Source organism: Camelus bactrianus, chromosome 7 (assembly GCF_048773025.1).
Source record: "Camelus bactrianus isolate YW-2024 breed Bactrian camel chromosome 7, ASM4877302v1, whole genome shotgun sequence".
In the NCBI taxonomy this organism is placed as follows: domain Eukaryota; kingdom Metazoa; phylum Chordata; class Mammalia; order Artiodactyla; family Camelidae; genus Camelus; species Camelus bactrianus.
This window is the reverse complement of record NC_133545.1, coordinates 81,872,424-81,898,951: the sequence shown is the minus strand read 5'-3', so window position 1 is coordinate 81,898,951 and position 26,528 is coordinate 81,872,424. Positions and strand designations below refer to the sequence as shown.

The window sequence follows — 26,528 nt, the reverse complement described above, 5'->3', positions numbered from 1 at the left end:
ATTTTAAGGTGATTTCCATTCTGTAAATTCAACGTTATGAAGCCCTTTGTCCAGATGTTTCCCTTAAATAACGCTGCCTTTCTTACCCATGAAAGAAAAGAATTTCATTACAGATTTGTAGCTCGAAACAAGATTTTAATAACTGTCAGAGGGACTCCTTGTTAACCAAGAAACATATTTATTTATTCCTTTTAAACCAAGAAGCTTGTTTTAATTTTTGCATCACCCTTATGTGTAATAGTCACAAGTTAGAAATAGGAAAATATTCTACTTTTAGAAAGAGAATGCAGTCTTGTACCCCATGTCTTGAGTCCTTTGGATGTTGTTTCTGTACAATTTTATAGTTAGATCAGAAAACTGAAAGCTACTCGGCTATTTTTATTAGGCAGTGTGACCTGAGACAGTCGTTTTGTGAGGGCTTCATGAACATTCCTCCCACAGCAAACAATTACCGCTTTTTGAATCTTCTGCTCAGAAGATTGATGGGTGCCACCAAAACCATTTAAGTTATTTTATTTATCTAAAATTAAAGTGCATATTGAGATAAAGGGCCTCTTTCAGCCCTGATAGTCTCTGCTTCCTGCTTTTTTCGCTTCTGCCTGCTGGAGCCTTGAGGAATCCAATCACAGTGTCTCCCTCACAGGATCCACGTCATGACAGTTGCAAAACTTCTCCAAATGTTCCACGGAAACCAGGAAGACGTAGGCCTCCCTTCAGATGGAAAATTTGCAGGGATTCTCGTAGAGAGTTTCCTTTTCGGCAAAGCATTTCGATCTCTCCCTCAATTCCGTTTTCGTGTAAATTAAATTGTACTTGATTCTAAATTATTTCCCCCTCTTTCTCCTTTTCAGAACTATCTTTGGACCAAGTAAAGAGATCGTCATTGGTTTATAATATAAAGGCAGGAAGCCAACTGAAAACTGAGCTCTCTTCCCACTGTTTACTTGTTGGCATCCCATCCCATGCCAGGAGAGAAAAGGCTTTCTTAACATACTTCCTGAGCAAATCCTTAGAAATTTCAAATGATCGACTTCTGTTAAACAAATTCATTAACTCAGCCTCATTCATGAGCTAACCTGGTAGCAATGTGAAAAGACTTAGAGAGGATTAAACATTGTTATTTCGATATCCTGAGAAGGAAAGTCTCTGTTTCATGTTTTTCCTTTTTTAAAATAGAATCACAGCTTTCAGTTCATAGCATATTCGTGTACCAAGATACAGAGGAACGTAGCAAAGAGATAAATGAGAACTAGAACAAGGGTACAGCGAACATCTCTATACTTTATCGAACCCAACCCCCGGCATCCGCACAGCGCAGCCCCGTTCTTGGGTATCCGTATGTGAAATGCACTCCTTTCCAAGTCTTTCTCTTCTCTTGTATGAAAGCAGTGATGTTCTGTGTGCACATGTGCGTACATGTGTGAGAGTGTGTGTGTGTGTGTGTGTATATACATGTGTACGTGGATGTTTGTGTGCGGAGAGAGATCGTAATTACCTGAACACGATTCTACTAAAGACCATAAGTCTGCTTTTACGTGCACGTTGGGCTTTGAAAATCTTGGCAGCTTCCCTCGCAGAAACTTTTTCAATGGGTGAAAGCATTCCGTGTTGTTTGAGAAACACTAGATACCGACAGAAAGCCTGTGCGGGTATCGGATGCTCACGGGGGAGCTTTGTGGAGATTGTGTTGAGGCTTGAGTCTGAAGTTTTACATTTCCTGCCTTCACCGTTTTCAGGGGTGCTTTACGGTCATATTTTCGTCACAACAGTAGAAGGAATTTACCTTCTGGATGTTAAGGAGCTGACTGATTTAGAGAGTGAATCGCAGGCAACGGCGAGGCATTTGTCTCCATGGTTAATGTGAACCTCAGCAGAGTTTGAATGGGCCTCTGCACACACACACTTTTGAGCCATGCTGGAGCCTCCCCTCCTCAGGGAGGCGCACCCATCCACAGAAAGATGCTTTCTGGGTGGGAGTCGGTAGGCGGAGAAGGTGCTGGAAAGAAAGCAGAGGTGTGCCCCCAAGGTTCCCCAGCAGCTTGAAGAGTAGCTTTGTTGGAGGAGCAGCGAGCATTCGGGATAGACGGATAGCGTGTGTGTGTTTCATCCGAAGGGTTAGGAAGAGGCTGACGGCCAGCTCTGAACTCAGTGCAGTGACGGAGCAAGAAGAAAGGGACCTGATGAGCTTTCTGCTGCTCGTGAAAGAAAAGCTTCATGCTCCCTCATTTTCCTTCCAGCATCACCGCAGCCTCAGAGGTTGACGCCAAGCACTGGGCTTCTCAAAAAGGAAACCCTTCAAAGGAAGGAGGACCTTCCACTACCCGATGGCCACGCCCACTGGAGTGATTCCCCCCTCCCCACCTTTCTCTGGGCCCCCAAAGCTCCATGGGGGAGTGCAGGAGATGGGAACCCGAGTCTTGGCTCATCTTGCTACAAACATGAGCGCAATAGCCAAGTGTCCACTCGGTTGGTTGGCCGTAGATTCCTGAGATGTCTTATTTGTTCCATCTGTTTCCTGAGGCAGATGCTTACCATCCCGGTCCATCAGGAAGCTCAGTGGTTGGACTCCGCCTTTCTGGGGTCGCCTGGTCCCGGCCTCTCGTCCTGTTTATTCAGACGGGGAGAGTCCGCAGTGGTCCCGCCGAGAGAGTTGGCATGCCCACGCCGTAGTTTACACCATCTATCTCTTTCTGGCTCGTGGGCCTCTGGCAAATTGCATGTCTTTGTGTTGGATTAGTTTGGAATTTAATCATGCATTATTCTTCCCCTCCAATTAAATTATTTATACATTTGATTAACGTTTTCACTGCTAGGAAGTCAAATTTTCAATGAAACCACAAATAAACTCAGACCCATTGGATTTCAGTCCAGCCTCCCACGGGATCAGCCTGTCTGTTGAGTGCTAAGAATTCACTGTGTATTACTCTTCTTAGCTGCCAAAGATTTTGGTCCACCCAGACCCAGAAGCAGGGCACAGAGTGGGACGTCTGTCTGGCCAGCTCCCTCCCCTCGTGTTAGCCTAGGACCCTGACTGTTTTTCTTTCCTACTTCCTCCTCTTTTCTCTGGCGCTGAAACATACCCTCTTCTAATTTTGCTTCCTCAGGCTCAGGAGCCAGCCTTCCCGAGAATGTCAACAGCTCTGTTAGCCCAGGAAGGAAACTTTGAAGTCATGTAGTTCAAGGGAGAGCGAACAAATGGCCTGCAGGCCAAATCTGGCTACTGCTTGTGTTTGTCCAGCCAAAGAGCTAGGATTTGACAGTTTTAAATAATTGGGGAAAAAAACTTGTAAAGAATATGAAAATTTCAGGACACGTGTCTATTTCGGTGTCTGTAAGCCAATGGCGGTACCCATTCACATACGTGTGGCTCATGCTGTTCTCCTGAAACGCGACAGAGGCGAGGAGCCCTGGGGACACTTCTTGGCCTGCAAATCGCCAAATATTTACTCTCTGGCTTTTTTACAGAAAATGTTTGTGGACACCTGACATTGTTCATCACGCCCTAATTTTACAGATGAGAAAATTAAGGTCCCAAAAGGTGAACTGACCTGTCCGAAGGTACACAGCTCATCAGAACTTGGTCTGGGATGCGTCCTCCGATGCCCGCCCCCGCCCCCGCCCCCATGCTCTTTCCTCTGTGATGGAAGATCTGCCCCAAGATGAGCACTGGCCACAGAAGCCAGAGCAGCTTTTTAAAGCAGAGTAAATATTTAGGATGCATGGACGGGGAAAGCCTATGATTTCTTATAATTTTAAGTTTCACCTGACATCTAGGACATGTCAGCTCAAAATGCATTTGAATTACCTGACTAGGCAGGAAGATTTCTGTTTCTCCAGAGTAATTGATTATGTCCTGTGCTCAGCATCCGGACCCTACAGACAAGCAAGGTGGACCAGGTCCCTGCTGGCCGAGGTCAGAGAATCTCATTGCAAGAAAAATAACTTGTGGTCTCAATCCAAGCTGGCCCTCAAGAGTAGTTTTAGAAAATGACAAAAGCTTCTTAGACAGGACTTAGGTCTCCTCACCAAAGCAGAAGCGAAACAGTCCCAAAAGGCCAACCTTGCTGAAAGTCAAGTTGCTTCTGCTGTCCCTCCCCATCTGGAGACGACGCTGGGTGTTGTGTTTACTGATTGGCACTGGATTCCCGCCACTAGGATTTTCAGACATTGTCCCAGAGGCCAAGGCTGATGAGACCTGGCCAGCTATTCATATGAGAGTTTGACTTTCAGTCCCAGCCCTCAGTAGCCCGTGGTCCATTCTCCCCTCCCAGCTTCGTGGTAGATCCCTCAGCATCCTGGTGGGCAGCTTTCACAACTTCTCAGTCGCTTTTTGCTACTCAGGTCCCATCTGGTTTAAACCTCCAACCTCCTGTCCACTCAGAGCCTTCCGTCCCTTATACTGGCCAGGCTCACCGCTCTAGGGGGCTGGCGGGCTGCTAGCTCATCCTCTGCCAGCCCACCCACCTAGAGGATGGGGCCCCTTCCCTCTCCGCACCACCGGACTCTGGCTCCTCCAGCATAACGGGAAGGGCAAGAGGCAAGAGGCTGCTACTTCACCTGCTGCTGCTGGCGCCTTCACTGTTGGCCATCCTCGTTCCCCTGAGTAACGCCAGTTCTCCTTGGGCAGGCGTCCAAGTGCTGGCTTTCTGATGGTGGGTACTCGAGTTCCGTCCCAGGGTCTAGCCCACCGGACCCGGCACACTACTTCCTACATGGCCCCAGGCTTGGCTACCTCGGTGGTACCGCTGGGTGCCTGGGAACTGGTGCCTTCGTCCTGTGTCCAACAGGGCAGTGCTGGGAGGCACCTGCGTCTGCCTGGCCCAGTCTCTCCTGCCCTGCACGTTCCTCCCCCTGTTCCTCGAAGGCACCAACTCTGTCCTTCTCTGGGGGCTTCTGTCCATCATTCTCCCCACTCCCATCCTCACCTGCACACCTGCCAGGTCTCCCCCCATCCATCAGGTCCTACTTTCAATGCCACTTCTCTGGAGAAGCTGACCATGGTCTCTGGTGCTCCCCGCAGATTTGGGACCCCCTATGAACTGTGTTTATAACACCCTCCTGGTTCTCTTAAGAATGCTGACCACAACTACCATTGCACAGCCATTTAAGTCATTATCTGTTTCCCTTCAGTAGACTGTCATTTCCTCAGGGCAGGAATCCTGTCTGTCTGATTCTCCAGCCCAGGGCTTGGCGTGGGATGGTCCTCAGCGCGTCCGTATAAATACATGGGTGATGAACGAAATGTTGCAGTCCCAGAGCCCCTCTTTTATTCCCCCCAGCAAGACAGGGTTTGCATGTGGCTCTCTTTCAAATCCTTTTGACTTCTTGATAGTATATTATTTTAAAGTAATATAACACCTTGCGTTATAATCTTACTGGATGGGTACCAGGCGAAAGGCAGTTGAAGTCAGAAGGACAGAGCATCAGGTATAATTTCAGTGACAGTTCAGTTTGTCGCATGAGCCAGTCAATCCAACAGATACTTCCGGAGGCCCTGCCAAGTACCAGGGCCACCTGTCGGTGGCTGAGCATGGAGAACCCAGAGACGTGGGTCCTGGCTCAAGGAAGTCGATGCAACCCACATTCTAAGGTAGTTTCCAATTTTAACTTTGCCTGCCTCCTTCCTCGCTTCCTCGTTCCCTCCCTCCCATCCTTCCTTCTTTTTCTTTCGTGGATCAATCCCAGGAGCTCAATGTCTAATAACTTGGGGGAAAAAAAAAACACAGAACCAAGAGCAATTTTTATGGAGTGGATTTATGCGATCATTCATTTTCTGTTCCCTGGAAAGGAGAATTCGTAGAACCTCTCTGTATTATGTGGGCTTGAAGACTGGGCTTCCGCGTCCCCTGGGGCCACCCTGGGCGCCGTGGAAGGACTGCAGACCTGTTCTCCACGCAGGCATTTAAAGACTGCATGTGGTCCCCGGGCCCGCACATCTGTTCCCCTCCTCCACTCGCGTGCCCCAGCATCCCTTTTAAGAAACACTTATGCTTCGGGCAGTTGGCTTTGGAGACGAAGCGCACATGTTTGCTATGGGCTTGCGCCACCGTGGTGAGCCGGAATGGTTCTGTGTGGTTTCCTCGTCGTGATCAGAGCTCCTGAAAGGACCCGGGGCTGTGTCCCCCACGCTCTCCGACCCTCGGGCTTCTGAGAGCTGTTCCGGGAGAAGAGAGGGCACCATAAGCTCTTTTCTCTGCCCTCATTCAGTGTTAAACCCCAGAAGCAGCACAGCAGGCTACTTTTCTTTTTCCCTGCAGCATCCAGCCGCCTAGAGGAATAGCTGGGAACAGCCTGTGACTTTAATGGTGGAATTTTACCCTCAGGACCCCAGAGACCACTCACTTAGGAGCCAGAGCCCAGCAGGAGAGTAATTAAACGCTGTGTCACTGCTGTGCAGCCCAGGGAACCCGGGGGAGCTTCCTCTTACTGCACATGCTTACTAGTGATGTGTTTCTACGGATGTTTGAGAAAAGGCTCACAAAGGCCTTGCATTTAGGCCGATAGAGTGCGGAGTGGCCGGTCAGCCCAACAGGATAAACTCAGGACACAGATGTCCCCCATCATCCACAACGGGACGTTAAAACCACATACTCATCCTCCTGGAGTTGACTTCAATTTGGTTCAAATGGAGACCCACCTCTTCCACTGGCGCCCCTATAGGTTTCTCACCTCTCCCTGTTGGAGGACACCGGGTATATGAATCCAAGGATCTACATAAAAAGTGATTCTAAACCTTTGAACTGATGAGGAATCTAGGGAAATTCCCCTTCACTTAAAAAAAATCGAACTAACAGACTGGTAGGGCTGGAAAGAACCTCAGTGGGCCTTTCCTTTCTGTTATACGTGAGGACAGCCAAGATCGCCTGGTCTGTGTCTCCAGTTTCCGGTGCATTTCTCTGTGATTCTCATCCAAGAAGCGATGTCACTAATTATTGGGACTAAAGTGTCATTGGAAGAAGTGCTTTGGTTTTTCTAGCTCCTTGTTACAGATGTGTGTGTGTGTGTGTGTGTGTGTGTGTGTGTATGTGTGTGTGTGTGTTTATGTGTGTGTGTGCACGCGCGTGTGCGCTTTCTGCAATCTGAGGCCCGGCAGTAGCCCAAGGTGCTACCCCAGGCCTGGAGGGCGTGAGAGCTGGAGGTCACCTCTGTGATCGGTTCACCTTGACCCTGACTTGGCAGGTGCAGGGCAACAGAGGCCCAGACAGGACACGCGTGGGGCACCTCACTTCACAGCTCCGCCCCTCAGGTGCCCCTGCAGCACTTTTTCGGGGACCCTGGGCTTCATCCAAGCCCTGTCCCTCTGCTAGTTAGGAAGTGTACCTCCCCAATCTGTCAGAGCACACTTACTGAAGAACTAGCACTAACTAAGACAGAATCATCTACAGTATAGGAACGGCATCGCGGGGTCGGACTTAAAGTTGGGATATTTGGGGTTCTCCTTTCTGTCGCCTGCGGAAAAGAGGAGTACATTTCCATTCTGTTTCCTCTCTTTCTTTTTCCAAACCCCAGCATATAAACAACGACCATATCCACGGCGAGAAGAAGGAGTTCGTGTGCCGGTGGCTGGATTGCTCAAGAGAGCAGAAACCCTTCAAAGCCCAGTACATGCTGGTGGTGCACATGAGGAGACACACGGGAGAGAAACCTCACAAATGCACTGTGAGTAGCGGGGGGGCGGGCTGGCCACCGGGGGTGCGCCCTGCCCCCACGGGTCCTTCCCCCGTGGGTCCTTCCCCCGACTCCAAGGGCCGTGTGGCTGGTGAGCCAGCTCAGCAGAGGCACATCTGGGCGGTGATAACCCCCCTATGGTGTTGAGAGGGGTTTCCGAAATGAAGAAATAATGCTGACCGCTGAGCTTTGGGGGGATGCTGGGAGGAAGTGGCCTAGATCTGCCACGTCCAACATGGTGGCCATGAGCCACGGGCGCTTTGGAGACGTGACTGGAGCCATCAAGGACCTGATGTTTTCAATTGAATTTCATTTTGAAAATTTAAATTTAAATAGCCCTACGTGGCTAGCAGCATCTGAGTCTTGACAGCCCAGCTCTGGAGAGTGGCAGGCGGGCAGGTGGCAGCTGGGATGTGCCCTGGTGCAAACGCCTGTTGCTCCAGAGGACTCAGAGGGCACGGGGAGGGGCCGGTTTCTACTTGAAAAGCTTAGACTTTCAAAAAATCTAACCTATGTGGCTTCAGTATTTCCCCACTCTCCTGGTCTGCCCCCATAGTCCTGTGTAGACCTCCAAGCAGGCTGGGATTCCTGCAAGGCTAAACCTTCGTTTCCTAAGGTGCCCGCCAGGCACGCTGGGCACCGCTCAGCCCTGGTACTTTACATCTTAAAGGCCCTTTACAAACATGATCAAATGCCGTGCCTTTGTACGGACACAAAGCCATATTAATGAACTTTGTGCTGAATCTGAAATCAGTGGGAATTCGAGGAGATGAATGAGCAGATAATGAAACGCATTGTCCACATGGAGTGGCCTATTAAAAAAAAAAAACCCTCCAGGATTTTTACTAGCCCTGAAAACGCTTTCTCTCCAATGGCCCTGAGCCCCATCTGAATCCCAATAAAGGCAGAGTTTAGTGGACTTTTTGTTCCTTGGTTTTGAAAAGCTGCTGACCCTCAAAATGCCCGTCTTTCATCAGCTCCAAGCGAGCGTTCGGCATCAGCGATCATTGTTGTGGGGTAATCCAGATTTACCTGTTGTCCTCAGTTTGAAGGTTGCACAAAGGCCTACTCGAGACTCGAAAACTTGAAAACACACTTGAGATCTCACACTGGAGAGAAACCGTACGTCTGTGAGCACGAAGGCTGTAACAAGGCTTTCTCCAACGCCTCCGACCGTGCCAAGCACCAGAACAGAACACACTCCAATGAGGTGAGGCTCCTCCAAGGGACACGCGTCGGGCCCAGGGCTGGCGGGTGGAAACAAAGAACCCTCTAGAAGGGACGTATGTGGAGAGGCAGGCCGGTCCCAAGGTACTTGCTCCCGGCCACTCCCAGCCTGCGTAGTACTGGGGGTGAAGGTTGAGGCTTGGGGTCTCAGAGGTAGGGATGAATCCTGGGCCGGGTTTGGAGAAAGAGGCAGATGAAGGAGGGGAAGTAATACATTATGCAGAACCGCCCCTACCGGTCAGACAGCAGCAGCATTCAACTTGGAATCCCCATCAGCTCCCTCTGCCTGGAAGAGCGGGAGTGCATTCGATGGACCGCCCCGAAAGCACCGAGGTTAGATTCAGAAGCGAGGCGTTGACAGCTGACAGCTAACTGCTAAGACAGCCGCTCTCATTTGCTTTCTCCAGGTGGTATCCTCAAGCGCGTTAGATCAAAAAGAGACTTTTGCAGGGCAACCAGCCTTGGCTAAATAGGATTTCCAGACCTTCTAAATTCCAAAGGATCTTGGAAGCTAGTCCCAGAAACCCGGAATGGTGTCTAGTCAGTTGTTTAAGATAACATGCTGAGTAAAGCTTCATGGTCATAAGTGGTTCTGGTTGTGCTGCTGCTCTTTTTAGGGATTTGTTCTCCCCCCCCCAAAAAAAAAAATTTCAGAGAAGCGTAAGAATGGAAATGATCTCTGACTCATTTTGCTTACGTTTTAATACACGCCTGCCTGCAGACCTCCGACTTCTTGAAAATCTACCTCAAATTCTGGCGCCACAGTAAAGCCTTCTCTTGAGTGAATCCAGAAATGAGCAAAGAGGCTCCCCAGAGTTTTGCTAGGAATAGGCCAGCTAACCAGAATTTGTTCACATGAGACATAGTTTTGCCCCACAAAGCCTGTCATCAGTTTGCTGGGAATTGTGTGAGACGAGGAGCATTTTGATCTTGGCATGGCTCTTATCACATGACAGTGGGTATGTGAGACCCCATAAGGTGCCAGGCAAGCCCTTTCGTGATCTCAGATGGAGAGAGAGGGAATCTGGGGGAAGTGCACCATCCAGCTCATGGGCCTTACTTTGGCTTGAAGGTGGCAGAGATGAGAGTCCCTTCAGCTGAGCTGACAGCAGAAACATCTCAAAGGGATTGACCCCACTCTCTGAAAAGCACACCGGCCCGTGAACTCACACACATGCGTTCACATATACAGACTCTTTTCAAAAGATTCATAGTGGAATAAGGAGAGTTGATTCTGTTAGAATCACATATTATTGATCGATTGTTTGAAGGTGTTTTAGAGAAGATGGCACATCGCCTTTTTTTTATGTCGAAAATGCCTTTACGATGTAAAATAGTTGCAGGGTAATCTGCTGAGCTGTTTTGTACAAAGTTTTAGGGAGTCTAAGATAGATGGACCCACAGAGACAGAAGTAGATGAGTAGTTGCCAGAGGCGGGGGTGGGGGAGAAGGATTAGGGGCGATTGCTAAGAGGAACAGAGTTTCTGTTTGGGATGATGAAAATATTCTGGAATTTGATAGTGGGGACGATTGCTCAAGGTTGTGAATGTATGAAATGCCACGGAATTGTGCAATTTAAAAGGGTTATATTTCTGGGATGCAAACTGTATCTCAGTTTAAAATGTTTTAGGGGATTTGGTTAACCTCACTTAGAATTTAATTAATGTCTTTACACTTCATATATTTAAGTACAACTAGAAATTTAGAGGTTCTTCATTCCTCTACATTCACTCCTGTGCTTGTGGAGAAATTTGGGCAGTGGGTATGTGAGGATTAGTGATGTATGTCCATAAACATAAGTATTAAGCTTTTAACCTTTTTATAGACTTAAAATATGTGGACATGTCTGCTTTAATGAAGTGTGTTATAGTTCCATTTGAATTCTCCTGTGAGGTAAAAAGTGCAATGCTGTGTACGAGTTTAATACCCATCATGAGAGTAAAACACATCTTGGTCAATTATGTCTGTCACCGATGTTGAGCAGTTTACTGAAAATAAATTATTAACGTTGACCATAAACTCATAAAAAAATTTGATTCACAAACTCGTAAAAATTTTTTCTCACTTCCATAAAGAGAAAGGCCTTGGCCTTGCATAAAAATGATGGGACAGTTTCAGAGACACCAAAATTAAGTATGTCCAGGAAATCCAGATTTGTGTCATCAGATAATTCTAGATAAACCCAGATTCTCTTCTGTCACTTACTTGCCCTCTTATTTCTGTCTTCATTCTGTCACTGAACAGATACTGCTGGCTGTTACCTGCCAAGCACTCTGCTATTGTAGACGTGGCAGAGGGGATGGGCTAGAACCCGGAGCAGGTAATTCCCACTCGGGAAGCTGGCCTGTCTCGCCTCCCCCACCCTGTGGTTGCCCTGCCCATTTAGGGCCACTGGCCATCTCAGTGGCCTTTGACAGGGCTGCCTGCTCCAGACCACACGTCTTCCCTTCCTCCCAAAGCCAGATGAAGCCAGTTGCCTTGAGCTCTGTTTCCGTTGTATCTTCCTCCCAGAAAGTTCCAGCAGCCCCCTCTTTCCTGTAGAAAAGTTTAGATCCCTCAGGCTTGTATCTGCTCTCACCAGACCCAAGCCTCCCCTTTCCCCATTCCCTGGACCCCTCACCCTTGTGACCATGCATGGAACCTTCCAGAAAGCCTATGCTTGAACCACCATGCTTTCATGCAGAAGCTCTCCTGCCGCTGGGCCTCTGCTCTGAATACTTTTTTTTTTGCATGCTCTTGCCCTCATTTTTATCCCTCAGAACCTTGTTCATCTTTCAGGATCCAGTGTCTCTTCCTAATCAAACTCTATTTATTAAGCAATTATTTTGTGCCCCACATACATCTTGGTAAGCATTGACATGCTGTACATGACCTTCTTTAGCCCATACTGTGACCTCATGAGCTGGGCGTTATACCCAGATAGAGAAATTTAACAACGGATGCCTCCCACTGTCACCCCAGTGAGAAAAATGTCCCTCTCTGTCCACATCTTTCTGGAGCACTCACACTTTGTATAGTAGATAATTCATGCTGTCTTATTTTTCCTACCGTCTTTTATATTCCTTGAGATTTAATCCTGTCGTAGGAAACTTTGTGCTCACGGAGTCTCACATATAGTAGGGATCATTAAATGTTTATTGGAAAATGCATTTGTATAAATTCTACAAAGTCACCTAGAATAAGTATCACCTGCTTTCACAAGATACCTTTCAGTTCAGGGTCAAAAAGGCAACAACCATTCCAAAACGACTGTCCAGGACAGCACATGGGGGTAACTCAGAATCCTGACACCATTTATCTTCACCTACAGTTATATTTCATTTCCATCATCGATCATGACAAAACTAGGGGGACCAAGCTACGTAACTAAGTTTTGTTTGTGAAATGTAAGTTTCCTGCCCCTGTGGTCGTGGGGATTTTTGTAAGTGGATGGTATATATGTCCACATGCAAGGGCACACGTGTCCTTGGATGTGCTTTCGGTCCTGGAAATGCAGGAGCTGATGAAATGAGTAGGTAGACTAGCTGTGTCCTTGTTTTCGAGCTAACCCATACTATACACGTGCATGTCTTAACGGGAAGAGGAGCTCTTCAAAATGTCATGCTGGCCTGGCTTTGCCACCCCTCTCCCTGCCCCATACCTCCCCGTCTGCCCGCCGGCGGAACAGCCTGTCGCATCAGCGCAGTCGGCCAGCCCGGGCTGATGCCGGACGCTGTGTGGTAATAGCACGATCATTCTTCTGTCCCTAATGCGTAGAATTTGAGGTGCTCATTTCATCACATATATATGCGGCAAATCACATAAGCTCTGGAACAGACGTAATTCATAGTTAATGGGAATCAATTCTACCCGGAAGAATCTCATATTTGGAGGTGAAGTCTCTCAGGATAATCTTCGGGATCTTCACTTCACCACATTAGGGCATTTCATCATTTTCGGTAGCACTCAGTTCATTCTCGGGCTTTTAGTGAAAAAGCATAGATCTGTAAGAAAGGAGTCTTTTTTTTTAATACAATAGATGCATTACATTAATCATGCTTTTTATGATGATTGTTTACTTAATAGCTCATCTTCTGGGATACATAGATAGAAATATATATTTGTATAAGCATATCCATGAATGTATTTCAAGCTAAATAAACAAAACCACAGTTCGGATGTTGGTCATGAACACGATGCCAGCAGTTCTGTGATCTGAGTAAATATTCAGCTATAAGGGTCCGTATAAACTTTTATGACTGTATCTGTAGCTTAATCACTGACCCAGGTAGCAAATGAAATTAGCATGAAATCATTTATAGACCTGAGTCCTCAGGAGCAGAGCCCAGTCCAGGAATCCTCGTCTCCAGGACAACATCCATCAGCCCTCGTCAGTTTACGAGTGAGCACTCGTGGACACTCTTAACAGGGCTTCCAGCTTTGCAGATCAGAAACAGAAACAGACTCACAGACACAGAAAACAAACATGATTACCAGGGGAAAGGGAGTGGGAAGGGAGAAATTGGGAGTTCGAGATTTGCAGACACACCCTACTGTGTATAAAATAGATAGACAGCAAGGTTCTATGTAGAGCACAGGGAACTATATTCAATACCTTGTAGTAACCTATAATGGACAAGAATATGAAAAGGAATATATGTATGTACATGTACGATTAAATCATTTTGCTGTACACTAGAAACTGATGCAACATTGTAAACTGACTGTACTTCAATTAAAAAAAAAAAAAAGAGAGAGAGGGAAAAAAGAAAGGTTCTGGATATTCTGAGCCCTCAACATCCCCACGCAGTTGTAATACAACCCAGAGGAACATACTGAGTGATATCTAACATAGGGTCGGCTGTAGGTAGTTTTTTAATTATGCTGATGTGTAGAGAGCACGTTTTCAAAGGAGGTAGAGTGGTGTGAGGTCTGAGAACCAGGACATTCATAGGAAGTTTCTTTACACAAGCTCCCCCATTCTTCTCATTAAGTGATGGGCATCCTTTAAGCCTTCTCCTGTTACCATCACCATCCTCATCCTCTTCACCATCTTTATCATCAGATATCTATTGTGCGCCCCTCTGATGCCGTGATACCTCTTCGTGCTCACAGGATAAATGATTCCAAGAACATAAACGCGATTTACACGTTCTTAGTGCTCCCTCAGCACGCTCTAAAATAATAACGTATTTCAGCTAGATTCCATGAGCCCTGAACAATGTTCTAATGGTCTGTATTAAACTTTCATACCATTTAGAGGGTCTTGAACACCTCAAAGCCTTGTGAACGTGCTTTGAAAGAACTAAAAATACAATGAGTAACCACAGAAGACGCGGGCTGGGGATAATCACTTTGACAATGGTCTGTTCTCACGGCGTTTGGCAGAAACCGTACGTGTGCAAGATCCCCGGCTGCACCAAGCGCTACACCGACCCCAGCTCCCTCCGGAAACACGTGAAGACCGTGCACGGCCCAGAGGCGCACGTCACCAAGAAGCAGCGTGGGGACGTGCACCCCCGGCCCCCGCCCCCGCGGGACTCCGGGGGCCACTCACAGCCCCGGTCACCCGGCCGGCAGACTCAGGGAGCCCTCGGGGAGCAGAAGGACCTCAGCAACACTACCTCAAAGCGGGAAGAATGCCTCCAAGTGAAAACCGTCAAGGCGGAGAGGCCTATGGTATGTCACTCACTTTCCTTCCGGTTTTCCCAGAGCTGTCCCGCGTCTTTAGTAGAGGGACCGGGGTGGCACAGGGAGGGGCGGCACGGCCCCGTCCTCACTGCACCGCTCTGTCTGACTGAAGGAGGCCGGCGCTCACTGACCTGGGTTGCTTCCCCAGCGCTGACCTGTACCCGCCACAGGGCTCAGCTCAGAAAAGCCAAGGGGTTTCCCAGTCGGTTTTGAAAGTCAGTCTGGAAGCCTGGTAGCAGGTAGACAGACACAGCCATCCCCCTGTCTATTCAGGCTTTCTGGAAACATGTCTTTCTGATTCCTTTGCCCTGATGATGCCCGGGATAAATCGGCCGTGGTCTCTAATCTTTAGGGGTTTCCAGTCCAGTGGGATAGGCAAGCACAACTCAGCGTGATGGGGCTTTATTAACACAGGTCTGTGTGGGAGCATTCAGAGGGGAGCTAGCCGCCAGTGCCCTCGGGATGCGAGGAGAGGTGGCCGCCAGGGTCAGCGCTCAGAGAAGGGATGGAGCGAGCGCTGCGGAGCAGGACCCGGCGCTGCCAAGCCTGAGCCATGGGGAATGTGCCAGAATAAAAAGACAGAAAGGGATCGTTTAGATCTTCAGAAAAGACAACTCCCGTGCCAGCCTAGAGAGTGGATGAGAGCCTGGAAACCATATCTGCAGTGGGGCCTGAACCAAGGAGGTGGAGCACACGGGAGGGGTTTGAAAGACGTCATCGGCAAACATCTCAGGGTTTGATGATGCACAGGATACAGGCTCCAGTTGCAGCTTCTTTCCAGCTTCACTTGGTGATTTTGTGTTAGGCACGTGCGTAATAAAACATCTGAAATTTCCCCCAGAGACAGCAAGGAAAATGAAAAGAGGAGCCGTCAGAGGAGATTGCGTACATGTGTATTTGGCAGATCGATCGTGGAGCCAGCTCTGCGTTTTGGGTTCTAGTCTCTCAGTTCTCTGGATGCAGGAGAAACGTACCAGGTCGAAGGCACGTGCTTAGACTTCGAGATGCGTGGAAATGATCAGGCAGGCAGATTTCTACTCAGTGTAAGGAAGTATTTGCTTAAAATTAGGGAAGTCCAGCAACTGGATGGACAGCTTGTGAATTCCTGAGTGATGTCACTGTGGGGCAGGACGTGTGGGCAGGAACTAAGGCACAGACAGTTTCAGAAGCATCGGAGTGGAATTTAATGACTTCATTGAATTTTAATGACTTACTGAGTTTGTCATTAAACTCTTAACAGTCTTAGAAAGTGATATTAAGTCTAGCCAAAAGTAATGCAAACAAACTATCCAGATTTATCATTATTTCCCAGTGGGTAGCTGTACTTTGCTTTTTAAAAGGGTTAGGACTACAGTTAGGGTTAGGGTTAGGGTTAGGGTTAGGCTTTTGCTTTAAAACAAAAGTAAAACTTTTATATATGGGTTATGACTGATCACTATACTTTGTTCATCTATAATTTTGTTTTTCAGGAGCATGTATCATTTTCCTAAAATAAAGTCCCCCTGTATAATAATTGTGCAAAAGATTCAACAGTTTACCCTCAAGTGTTTAATGAAACTAGGAAAGTGAATTTGTGGTCTCTTTGATTGTGTCATTGAGTGATTTGTGTTCTTAGGACATCCTAACAGCCGAGAGTCTCTTGCACGTTTAATATACATCCCTAACTCAAGAGAACTTAGTAACCTAGAATGAAAAAGACTATGAAAGTAAACAGATGTATTGTATACGTAGGACTGAAACAGTATGCTGTACACCAGCAATTGACACAACCTTGTAAACCGACTACACTTGAAGAAAAAAAAAGAACCAAAAAAACCAAAACCTTATCTACTCCCCCCCCCCAAACATCCGTTATTTAAAAATAAAATTTGTAGATGTGAAGCGTTTTATAAGTAATTAAATCATAGAAATAAAGGGCTGGAAAGAGATCACAGAGGCGGAGGCCTGACTGTAATTTAGAGGTGTGGAAACTGAGGCTCAGTGAGGTTGAAAATCAGTCAGGCTTCCTCGGGAGGCTGTTTTATGTATATATACACACACGTAAGTATCAGTTGATACCTTCATAGACATTTACGAATGCACACGGGATTTCCAGTCTGAATATTCTTACTTTAAAAGCTTGTCTTTGATTTGATCGTCATGCTATAAATTAAATTCTTTCTTCTCTTTTCTTATTAATCCAACATCTCTTCTGTGTCATGCTCCTAAATGTCTTGTTCTCACTTCCTAAGGACAGTGGGTAATAAGGTGAGGGAATTTTGCCTTCTGTGCTGCTTTGGTTCTGTTTTGTGTTCATTTTAACCACTTAATGTTTATTGGTTTCATTTTTCTTTCGTTTCTGTCCTTTGTGGTATCTTTGGTAGTGAACATCACTCAGCTGTGTTTCCAACCTAGAAGCAGTGTGTTTTGAACATTCAGCATGTGGAAATGTGGAGTTAGATGGTGAAGTTCATCGTTCTATCTGTCTAGGTTTTCATGACACATCACACTCCGGCCGACCAAGCAGATGCTCTCAAAGACCATTTAATTATTGTATTGACGAGCGTAAATTTATTCTTGGACCAGACGTGCACCACCCTCTTTGAGGAATATCTGGATGCATTTGTTGTTGGCAATTTAATCTGTATTGAAATGCCTGTGGTCCTTTAAGCATTTTCTAACTGTAAGTGCATTTGTAAGGCCTTCCTCCGGGCCCTGGGGAAGCATAAGTCTGCAGGTTCGTGTGGACATATACAAACACACGTGCTGATTTGACAGTCCGAGAGTCCAAGACATCTTGAAAGCCCTGGATGATCTAAGGACCTTGGGAAGGAGCAGGTGATATGGCCTTATGGGACTCTGCAGAAGTAAAACCTTGAGGAAGCTTTCATGCGTTAACGATCAAATTTGTGTATCTTATTTTTCTCTGCTTGGTTGCCCAGGACACCCTTAGTGTACCATGTGGCACTCGCTTAGAAAGTGTCCATTTGCTTGAGTGTATGTCCCTTGGCCACAGAAACAGTGTAACGGGTTCTGGGGGAAAGACCTGTGCCCAGACCCCTTCCCGGCAGCTCTGTGGCTCCAGGTGTGCACTTACTGCTCCCTGCTCTTGGGCTGCTATCAGGCTCCAGTTTTTAGGTAGCACTCGAGAGGGTGCCACAGAGGAATCAGAGTGGGGCTGAGCTGGGAGTCGAGGCTGTCACACCTTTCACTTTGTGACTTTGGGCAGCCACTGAACTTCTCTGAACATCACTTTTCTTATCTGTACGAAAAGGCTCAGACTGTTAATCCACCAGGGCACCACTGGGATTTTAGATGGACGCGTTCCAGGTTGTGTGGACTGCTCAGCGCAGGCCACTTTCTCCAGTTCTCCCAGACGGGAGGACAGTGAGCTTTCCAGTCCCTATTGCCAGGGGCCCCTGGAGGGGGTCTTTTCCCTGACTGAGAACCAGTGGACTAGATTAAGCTCCCATTGAGTCGCAGAATTGCCTTACCCAGCCCACCTGGGCGGGGTTAGGGAGCACGGCCTGATTCTCCTAGTGAAATGCAAGGTGCACATGAAGAGGCTGGGAAGATGTCTGCACTTCCCTGGTGACTCCCCTCTGGCTATAGCAAAAGCCAAGTGACTGCAGTTTCCACTGCCTTTACCTACACCCTGCTTGGAATTCTACAAAGCAAGAAGATGTAGAAAGAAGTGGGAAGGGTTGCCACAGCTTGGGGAATCAGCCCTGAACGATTTAGAGGGGCTGGTTGGAAGCGGGGTCATGTGTGCTTCTGGACCACATTTATATTCCAAAGACTAAAGCAGTTATTATAACTGCTAATGCTCTCCAAGCCAATTAGTGACCATTATCCAGGGCTTTTTGAACTTTGTGTGCTCTGGGGGCTTCAAATCAAAGCCCTACAACAACCCCTAGGAGAAATACATGGTCCCCATTTCTTGGATAAGAAAACTGAGGTTGAGAGTGGCTATGGAATTTGCCCAAAGAATAAAGTCATGGAGGAGGTGGGCTGGGAACCGACGAGGTGTGTTTGCAGAGTTGGCATCTGGGGGGGGGGGGGGTCCATGGCTGTTACACCACATCTGGCACTCCCTGCTGCCCACTGCCCCCCACTGCACATCCACTGCTGGTCCACTTGTCACTGCAGTCCAGGGAGGCCACCTCCATTCACCAGAACACAGTTCTTCTCATCACCCCCACCTCCCCGAGAGTCTGTGTGATCCCTCAGCATCGGCCACCTTGTCTTCATCGTTCGGGTGACGTTTCTTTCCTTCGCCCTTGACCCCACAGACATCTCAGCCAAGCCCTGGTGGTCAGTCTTCATGCAGCAGCCAACAGTCCCCCATCAGCAACTATTCCAACAGTGGGCTCGAGCTTCCTCTGACCGACGGAGGTGGTGTGGGCGACCTCAGTGCCATCGATGAAACCCCAGTCATGGACTCGACCATTTCCACTGCAACCACAGCCCTCGCTTTGCAAGTCCGGAGGAGCCCGGCAGGGACCAAATGGATGGAGCACGTCAAGCTAGAAAGGCTCAAACAAGTGAACGGAATGCTTCCGCGACTGAACCCCATTCCACCCCCCAAAGCCCCTGCGGTCTCTCCTCTCATAGGAAATGGTGAGTTCCAGCCAGACCTCGTGTCTGCGCAGGCTTTTCTCTTCTTTCAGATGCAGCCAGAGGCACGGACAGGACCCGGGCCCTTGGGTTTTTGTTTGCTAGTTTCCCCACCGGTCCTGAAATGATGCTGGAACCAAACATATTCGTGTTGCCTTTCTGGAGAGTTCATATTTTGAAAGCAGGCAGTAAGAGGGTAGTAGTGAAACAAAAAGTAAGACTGTGCATGGCATATTCTGATGGTGAAATCATAACTCTGAGGCCAGGGTGCGGAAATCCCAGTGGCAGAGGCATCTGTGGTTGGCACCTGTCACTGGTTTCCAGTCTGCAACCAGGAGGAAACCGACCACTCTGACTGACGTTGGCTCAGTTCAGTGAAAGGCTGGCAGCCTTTCCCATTGGCAGTTTTCCTTTGCTTCTGAGCTTACACTCCACACCTGGAGCGTATCCTGAGGGTAAACGTCCCCACCACCAAATCAGGTGCGTGACACCTTTGTGGGATGTCACAGGCAGCCCCCGAGTGTGGAAACGAGACTCCGAGAACACTTCTGGCCCCTGGACTTCCTGTAACTCCAGCACCATACGTATACTTCCCTGGAGTTTCCATTTGGCCCTTGCACTACACCTGTGAAGGAGCTTAACTCACCCAGGGAGTTAGTTGTTACTGTTTTGTTTAAGCCAGGGGTCAGCCACATACAGCCTGCCACCTGCTATATCAATAAAGTTTTATTGGCACCCAGCCTCACCCATCCCCTGACTCCACCTGCGTGCTTTGGCGCTTCAGGGTGGAGGCAGGCAAGGCGGGACCCAGAGAAATGGAGCATAGTCACTGCTGGTCCACGCCTGTGGTAAGCCATCCCGGAATGAACGCCTCTCTCCCCGCAGGCACGCAGCCGGGTACCAGCTGCAGTTTGGGCGGGCCCACGCCCCTTCTCCCCAGCAGAAGCGACCTTTCCGGCGTGGACATCACCATGCTGAACATGCTCAACCGGAGGGACAGCTCCACCAGCACCATCAGCTCCGCCTACCTGAGCAGCCGCCGCTCCTCCGGCATCTCCCCCTGCTTCTCCAGCCGCCGCTCCAGCGAGGCGTCCCAGGCCGAGGGGCGGCCCCAGAACGTGAGCGTGGCCGACTCGTACGACCCCATCTCCACCGACGCCTCGCGCCGCTCCAGCGAGGCCAGTCAGGGCGACGGCCTGCCCAGCCTGCTCAGCCTCACGCCCGCCCAGCAGTACCGCCTGAAGGCCAAGTACGCGGCCGCCACGGGCGGCCCGCCGCCCACCCCGCTGCCCAACATGGAGAGGATGAGCCTCAAGACCCGCATGGCCCTGCTGGGCGACGGCAGGGAGCCCGCGGGGACGCTGCCGCCCGTGCACCCGCCCCGGCGATGCAGCGACGGCGGGGCGCACGGTCACGGTTACGGCCGGCGGCCCCTGCTGCCCCAGGACGCGCCGGGCAACGGCCTGAGAAGGGCCAGCGACCCGGTGCGGACGGCCTCCGAGAGCCTCTCCCTGCCCCGGGTGCAGCGGTTCAGCAGCCTTAACAGCTTCAACCCTCCGGCCTTGCCTCCGTCCCTGGAAAAGCGGAACCTCGTGCTGCAGAACTACACCCGGCCCGAGGGGGGCCCGCCCCGCCACTTCCACTCGTCGCCCTGTCCCCCGAGCATTACTGAGAACGTCACTCTGGAGTCCCTGACCATGGACCCCGACGTGAACCTGCCCGATGAGGACCTCCTGCCCGATGACGTGGTGCAGTATTTGAATTCCCAGCACCAGGCAGGGTACGAGCACCCCTTCCCGAGTGCCGTCTCCGATGACAGAAAAGTGCCCCACGGGCTCGGCCTGGGGACCGGGCCCGGCGACTTTGACCCGCTCGGGCTGCCCGCCGGCCACGCCAACCAGCAGTACCGCGGGCTGGAGCCGCCCTGCCCTGATGCCAGCAAGTCCGACCTGCCCATTCAGTGGAACGAAGTCAGCTCGGGCAGCGCCGACCTGTCCTCCTCCAAGCTGAAGTGCGGCCAGCGGCCCGCGGGGCAGCCGGCCCGAGGCTTCGGGATATACAGCCACCCGGGCGTCCACCCACAGAATCCCTTGAGGGGTGGGGCCGGCCCCACGGGAGGGTATCCGACCCTCGGGGAGCACGACGGCCCCTTCGGTGGCACGGAGCACTTGGTGAGCCACAGCGGCGGGGTTGGCCCCAACGGAGCCGCCTTCCACGAACAGACCTACAAGGCCCAGCAGTACGGGAACTGCCTGACCAGGCAGCCCGGCGTCCCCAGCTCGCTGGATGCGGCCTGCGGGGCCGGGCTTCAGGCGGCAAAGCTGAAAAGCGCCCCCGTGCAAGGGAGCGGGAGCCAGGCTGATTTTGGCCTGCCCGGGGCGCCCAGTGAGCCAGCTGGCAGCACGGTGAGCGGGGTGCCCACCCAAGACCCAGTGGGACAGGGGTACCTGGCTCATCAGCTTCTGGTCGACAGCGTGCACCACCAGGGGGCCAGCCGCCCCGGGCAGCACATGCTAGGGCAGGGTAGTGCTACCTCACACATCCACAACTACCAGGGCCTGGAGAGCAGCCCGCCAGGGCCTCCCGGCGTCAGCGGCCAGCCACCAGGCTTGGCCGCGGTCAGGGGCTACCAGCCGTGGGCCGGCTACGGGGGCGGCCGGCGCCAGGCTGGGCCGAGGGGCGGCCTGGCTCTGCAGCCGGGACAGCTCAGTGACACAAGTCAGACCTGCAGGGTGAACGGCATCAAGATGGAGATGCCAGGGCAAGCCCATCAGCTCTGTCCCAACATGCAGAGTTACTCTGGTCAGTTCTATGACCAAACCGTTGGCTTCAGTCAGCAAGACATGAAGACTGGTTCCTTCTCCATTTCGGAAGCCAACTGCCTGCTCCAGGGGGCCAGCGCCGAAAACTCGGAATTACTTTCCCCAGGTGCTAACCAGGTGACCAGCACAGTTGACAGCCTCGACAGCCATGACCTGGAAGGGGTGCAGATTGACTTTGACGCTATCATCGACGACGCGGACCACGCCAGCCTGATGTCGGGAGCCCTGAGCCCGAGCATCATTCAGAACCTCTCTCATAGCTCCTCCCGCCTCACGACGCCACGAGCGTCCCTCCCGCTGTCCGTGAGCACCACCAACATGGCCATCGGGGACATGAGCTCGCTGCTGACCTCCCTCGCGGAGGAAAGCAAATTCCTGGCAGTTATGCAGTAGGTGGTAGGGAGAATGGACTGCCAAGAGACGTGACCTTTAGGCGTTTAAAAGATGAAATTGACCTGGGTTTTTGTTTTTGTTTTTTGGTTGTTTTTTGTTTGGTTTTTTTTTTTTGTTTTTTTTTAGTTCTGTATGTATGTTAGCAATCTCATCTCACCTGACTGGGATGTGTTTCAAGTATATTCCTTTTATGGAAAAGGACTCTGAAAAACCCTAAAGTATTCTAGGGAGAAACTGTCTTCCATTTCAGTTTTTGAATCAGTATTGTTAGACTCGAAATGCCCTCTTTTTAAAAAAAAAAAAAACTGTAAGCCCCCGCCCCCTTTTTTTTAGTAAACCAGTGTAAATGTGTGACGTGCATGCTCTTTCTTTTCGAAGAGAGGTCACATTAAAGGAGTTGACATGTTTCCCTGTTACTCAAAGGAGATGGGAGTTGGTGTGCTTGTGGCCGAGGGGTTACATCTCCAGCTTTTCAAAGTTTCCTTTCCGTACGCGCAACGTTTGTTTTTGTGTTTCGGGGTTTTTTTGTTCTGTTTTGTTTGCTTTTTCAATTCCCACATTGGGCACAAGAATCAGAATACGGATAGTGAGTTTGAAGGTCTTTTGTGGGTGCACCGTAGCAGAGATGACAGATTTTTGGCATGCCCCCTCGCCCCCAGTTCAGTTCAGGGCATACTTGAGACAGTCACACACAGGTGGACACTGAGGGCTCTTGCAGATGAAATGCTTTGCTCACAGTTGGGGTTGAAAATTTTCCTCCTGTTCACAAAGGTGCTTTGGGTGGATCCGTCCGTATGGTCAGTCCTCAGTTACCCACTCTGCCTCCTCTCACTCTTCCTGGACGTCAGTGCTGTTCCAAGCTCCCGGGAGAGAGGGGAGGGGCACTGGGTGACACGTGGTTACTTTTCATCCGTTCTGGCAAGAAGTTAGGCAGATTGTAGATCCCAGCTATTCAGTGGAATTAGTTTGGGGAATATTTGTGGGTTTGCTCTATTTCTTACTTAGTTCCATCTCTTTCCCCCTCCCATTATTACAGATAACTGAGGATTGATTATAGGTTCTGAGCACATAGGTAATTAAATCCCACAGCCGGCTACGTCATTAACGTCTATTAATTCCACTATGGTGAAGGAATATTTCTATTCTAAGTGCCCTATTTTAGGGGATTTATCAGTCTTAGCTGTGGAAGAAAAAAACTCACATACAAAGATATTTGGAATAAATTGTTTCAATAATTTTAGTATCAGAGAGCATTAGGGAGGAAGCTGTGTAAATACCTTTTTTTTTTTTTAACACTTTATCATATGATGCATCCTTTTAAGAAATTAAATGTTCCATACACTTTGTCCTTCATGCGGACTTAATCTGGACTTTTGTTTTGCATTAAAACACTCCAAGATTTAACAAGTGCAGCTACTCCCCGTGTGCAGTTGCTACACATAAAAGACATACTATGTGTGCACAGAGTATGTGGATTAAACAGCCTTTTACTTTTAAAAATATGTCAACTATTCAACTAAAACATCGCCACCTCAGACTACCTGCTGTATTCTGTCCCGTTGACCCTGGAGTTGGATTTGTCCATAGCAGTTCGTGAGTCTAGGATGTGACTTTTTGTCTCTTGATTCTTGCCATTTAAATCAGTCTGAGACAAAAATCAAATAAAATATTAGATAGGAGAGAGGATATTAGGACCAGCCATTTTTCTCATGTTTATGTTCTCTCGTTTGGACCAAGACTGTCAGTGCGGAGGTAAAATCGCCCGTTGGGACTTTGTGGCTGAGACAGTTGGGTTTGCTTTCAACTAGATGAAAGCAGAGGGAGGCTGAGGTTCTCCTTCCATCCCCACCCCCACCCCCCATGCTGCACTTTCTTTTAAATCAAAGGATGCATCCGCTTTGGAACAGAGCCCCAAATCAAAAGGCAAGGAGTGATCGGAGCTGGTCGAGTTGAGTCTCTGCCACTTGTCAGTGGAAAATCAAGGCTTTTTCTGTCTTCCTCAAACAGGTCATGATCCCATCACAGAATCAGTCATCCATTCCCTGAACTTCCTTCTTCCATGATCTCAAAATGCTTTCCAGGTCCTGGTCTTACCTTGGCATGCATGCTCTTGTGACTTGGCCCAATCCCTGGCCTCCTCCATCTGAGTCCTTGCCCCAGTAGCATTCCTGGATGTGACCTGCATTTCTCAATGACCAGAATTTCCCATCTCACCTTTGCCCCCCACCCCGGAAAGATGGACGGCTCCAGGGATGAGCACCGTTGTCATCTGGTGCCTCCCTTTGGTTTCCGGTGATTCTCCAGGTCACCCCCTATATTTTTCTTTTCATAATTGTCTTCCTTGCTCCTGCCTTTAGGGGTGCAGGAGACACTCCCACTTCAGCTCAATATTTGGCTTCTCTCAAAGGGAAATCTCAAAATGATGGAAGAGAGGATGGGAGGGAAGAAAAAAGTGTCCTTTCCAAGAGTCTGATGACTGGTTGTGATGTTAGTGGAAGAAAGGTCTTTTGGGGCCACTGAGGAGTGTCCCGTGTGGACAGAGATCTCTGTAGACTTGGCATCTCCCAGGATGGGACCAGCCTCCAGCCTTCTCCCCATCTCTCTAACCCTTGCGTTTAGGGAGATGACACCCACTCACCAGTGTCCCTTTCTAGTTTTTGATGGAGGCTCATACACGGTACCCCTGTTTAACGTCTGTGTGAAACATGTCTTTACTTGTCAATCCATTGGGTTGTTTTTTTTTCTAAATAACTAACTAGACTGTCCCTGCTCCTCACACATTCGCTCACCCTCTCCCTCTCGAATTACAAAGTTTTGATTCTTGCGATGTATGTGCCTTATTTTATGTTAATCTTGTCAAAGCGAGGGACCAGTTGGTGTCGCCCGATCAGGGCTGGGGGCCGTGCGCTCCCCAGGTCGAGAGCACAGGACGATGGTAGCGGAGTCTGAGCTGTCTTGTCACCGGGCTTCCCGTGTTGTCTGAAACTGATAAGAGGATGTCCTCTTCTGACGAGTTACTGTTGTGTATCCTGCAAACGTGTAAGATAAAATACGAGTTCAGTTTTTTCACCTTTTTTAGATTTTTTAAAAAATAAAATGTGTAATCCATTTTTTAAGAGAAACACATGTAAATACATTTAAGTATTGTAGGCATAGTGTTTGGACGTGGCCGGCCCCGGGTCTTCCTCGGATCAGCCCGCAGCCCATGCGATGCCCCCGCGCCCACCTCAAGCCCAGGGCCGCGACCCCGCCACCCACGGACTCTACATTTGCTTTCAGAACCACTTAGTCTTTTTTGTAACAAAGAGAACGAACGGTGTTTCTTATGATGTCAATAAAAAAAACCCTCTTTGTACTGAAATGTTTAGTAGGTTGTTCATTTAATTTCTAGTTGAATGGGAAAAGGGCTTTCTTTGGAAAAATCCAGAACCTGCCTTTGGACCCAGACCCCCTCCCACAAACGCATACGAGCTGGGGGGACTTGGGCTCTGAGATCCAGATTCCTCAGCCCTCAGAAGGGGAACGAGGCGATGCACCTGCCGGTGGTGGTGTGAGGGCATGCACCTGGGACACACGCCAGTTGTAACCGTGATTGGTTTTCTTCCTTTTCTCTCTTTGCCAAACTCTGTGGGGCACGAGGTAAAATGGCAGAGCTGCAATTTTATAGAGATTTATATTCAGTAATTTGGGTTCAAACGCCTTCTATATTACCCAAATCAGAATATAATAGGAGAATGCTAGGATAAGATGGAAAATTCAACCACGTGCCAAAGTGCCTTATTCATCCATCCATTTTTCCTCCATGGCTTTCTCTTTATTGTCTTGGCAATTTTTCCCCTTTGATTTGTTTAAACCAACAAACCAACCAACCAACCAACCAACAAACAGAAAACAAAAATAAAACAATAAAGCATTCAGCTGAGTAAATCTGAAAATCTAATTGGTTTTATTAAGCTGTCCATGGATCGGGCATCCCATCCAGCAAGCGGAGAGAGACTCCAAGGGCTTGTGAAGGCTTTTCTGAAAAGGAGGGTGGGACACGAAGGTCATTAACAAGAGAAAAACGGAAGCTCATTGGAGGATAGTAAAGAATTCAGCTGATGACAGCCCCTCACTGGCTGATCTGCATTTCCATCAACCGGGTTTGTTGAT

General features: G+C 49.2%; 1 protein-coding gene across 3 annotated transcripts in view; it reads left to right on the top strand.

Moving 5' to 3' along the window:
* GLI3 (GLI family zinc finger 3) overlaps nt 1-25,737 on the top strand; it is a 269,150-nt gene extending 243,413 nt beyond the window's left edge. For all 3 annotated transcript variants that reach the window (XM_074367698.1, XM_074367697.1, XM_074367699.1), the window contains 5 exons: nt 7,510-7,659; nt 8,714-8,878; nt 14,263-14,553; nt 18,837-19,164; nt 20,047-25,737. In XM_074367698.1, the coding sequence (XP_074223799.1) occupies nt 7,510-7,659; nt 8,714-8,878; nt 14,263-14,553; nt 18,837-19,164; nt 20,047-22,376 (3,264 nt within the window). In that variant the 3' untranslated portion in view covers nt 22,377-25,737. The remainder of the gene's footprint in view (nt 1-7,509; nt 7,660-8,713; nt 8,879-14,262; nt 14,554-18,836; nt 19,165-20,046) is intronic.
* The last annotated feature ends 791 nt before the right edge of the window (nt 25,738-26,528 follow it).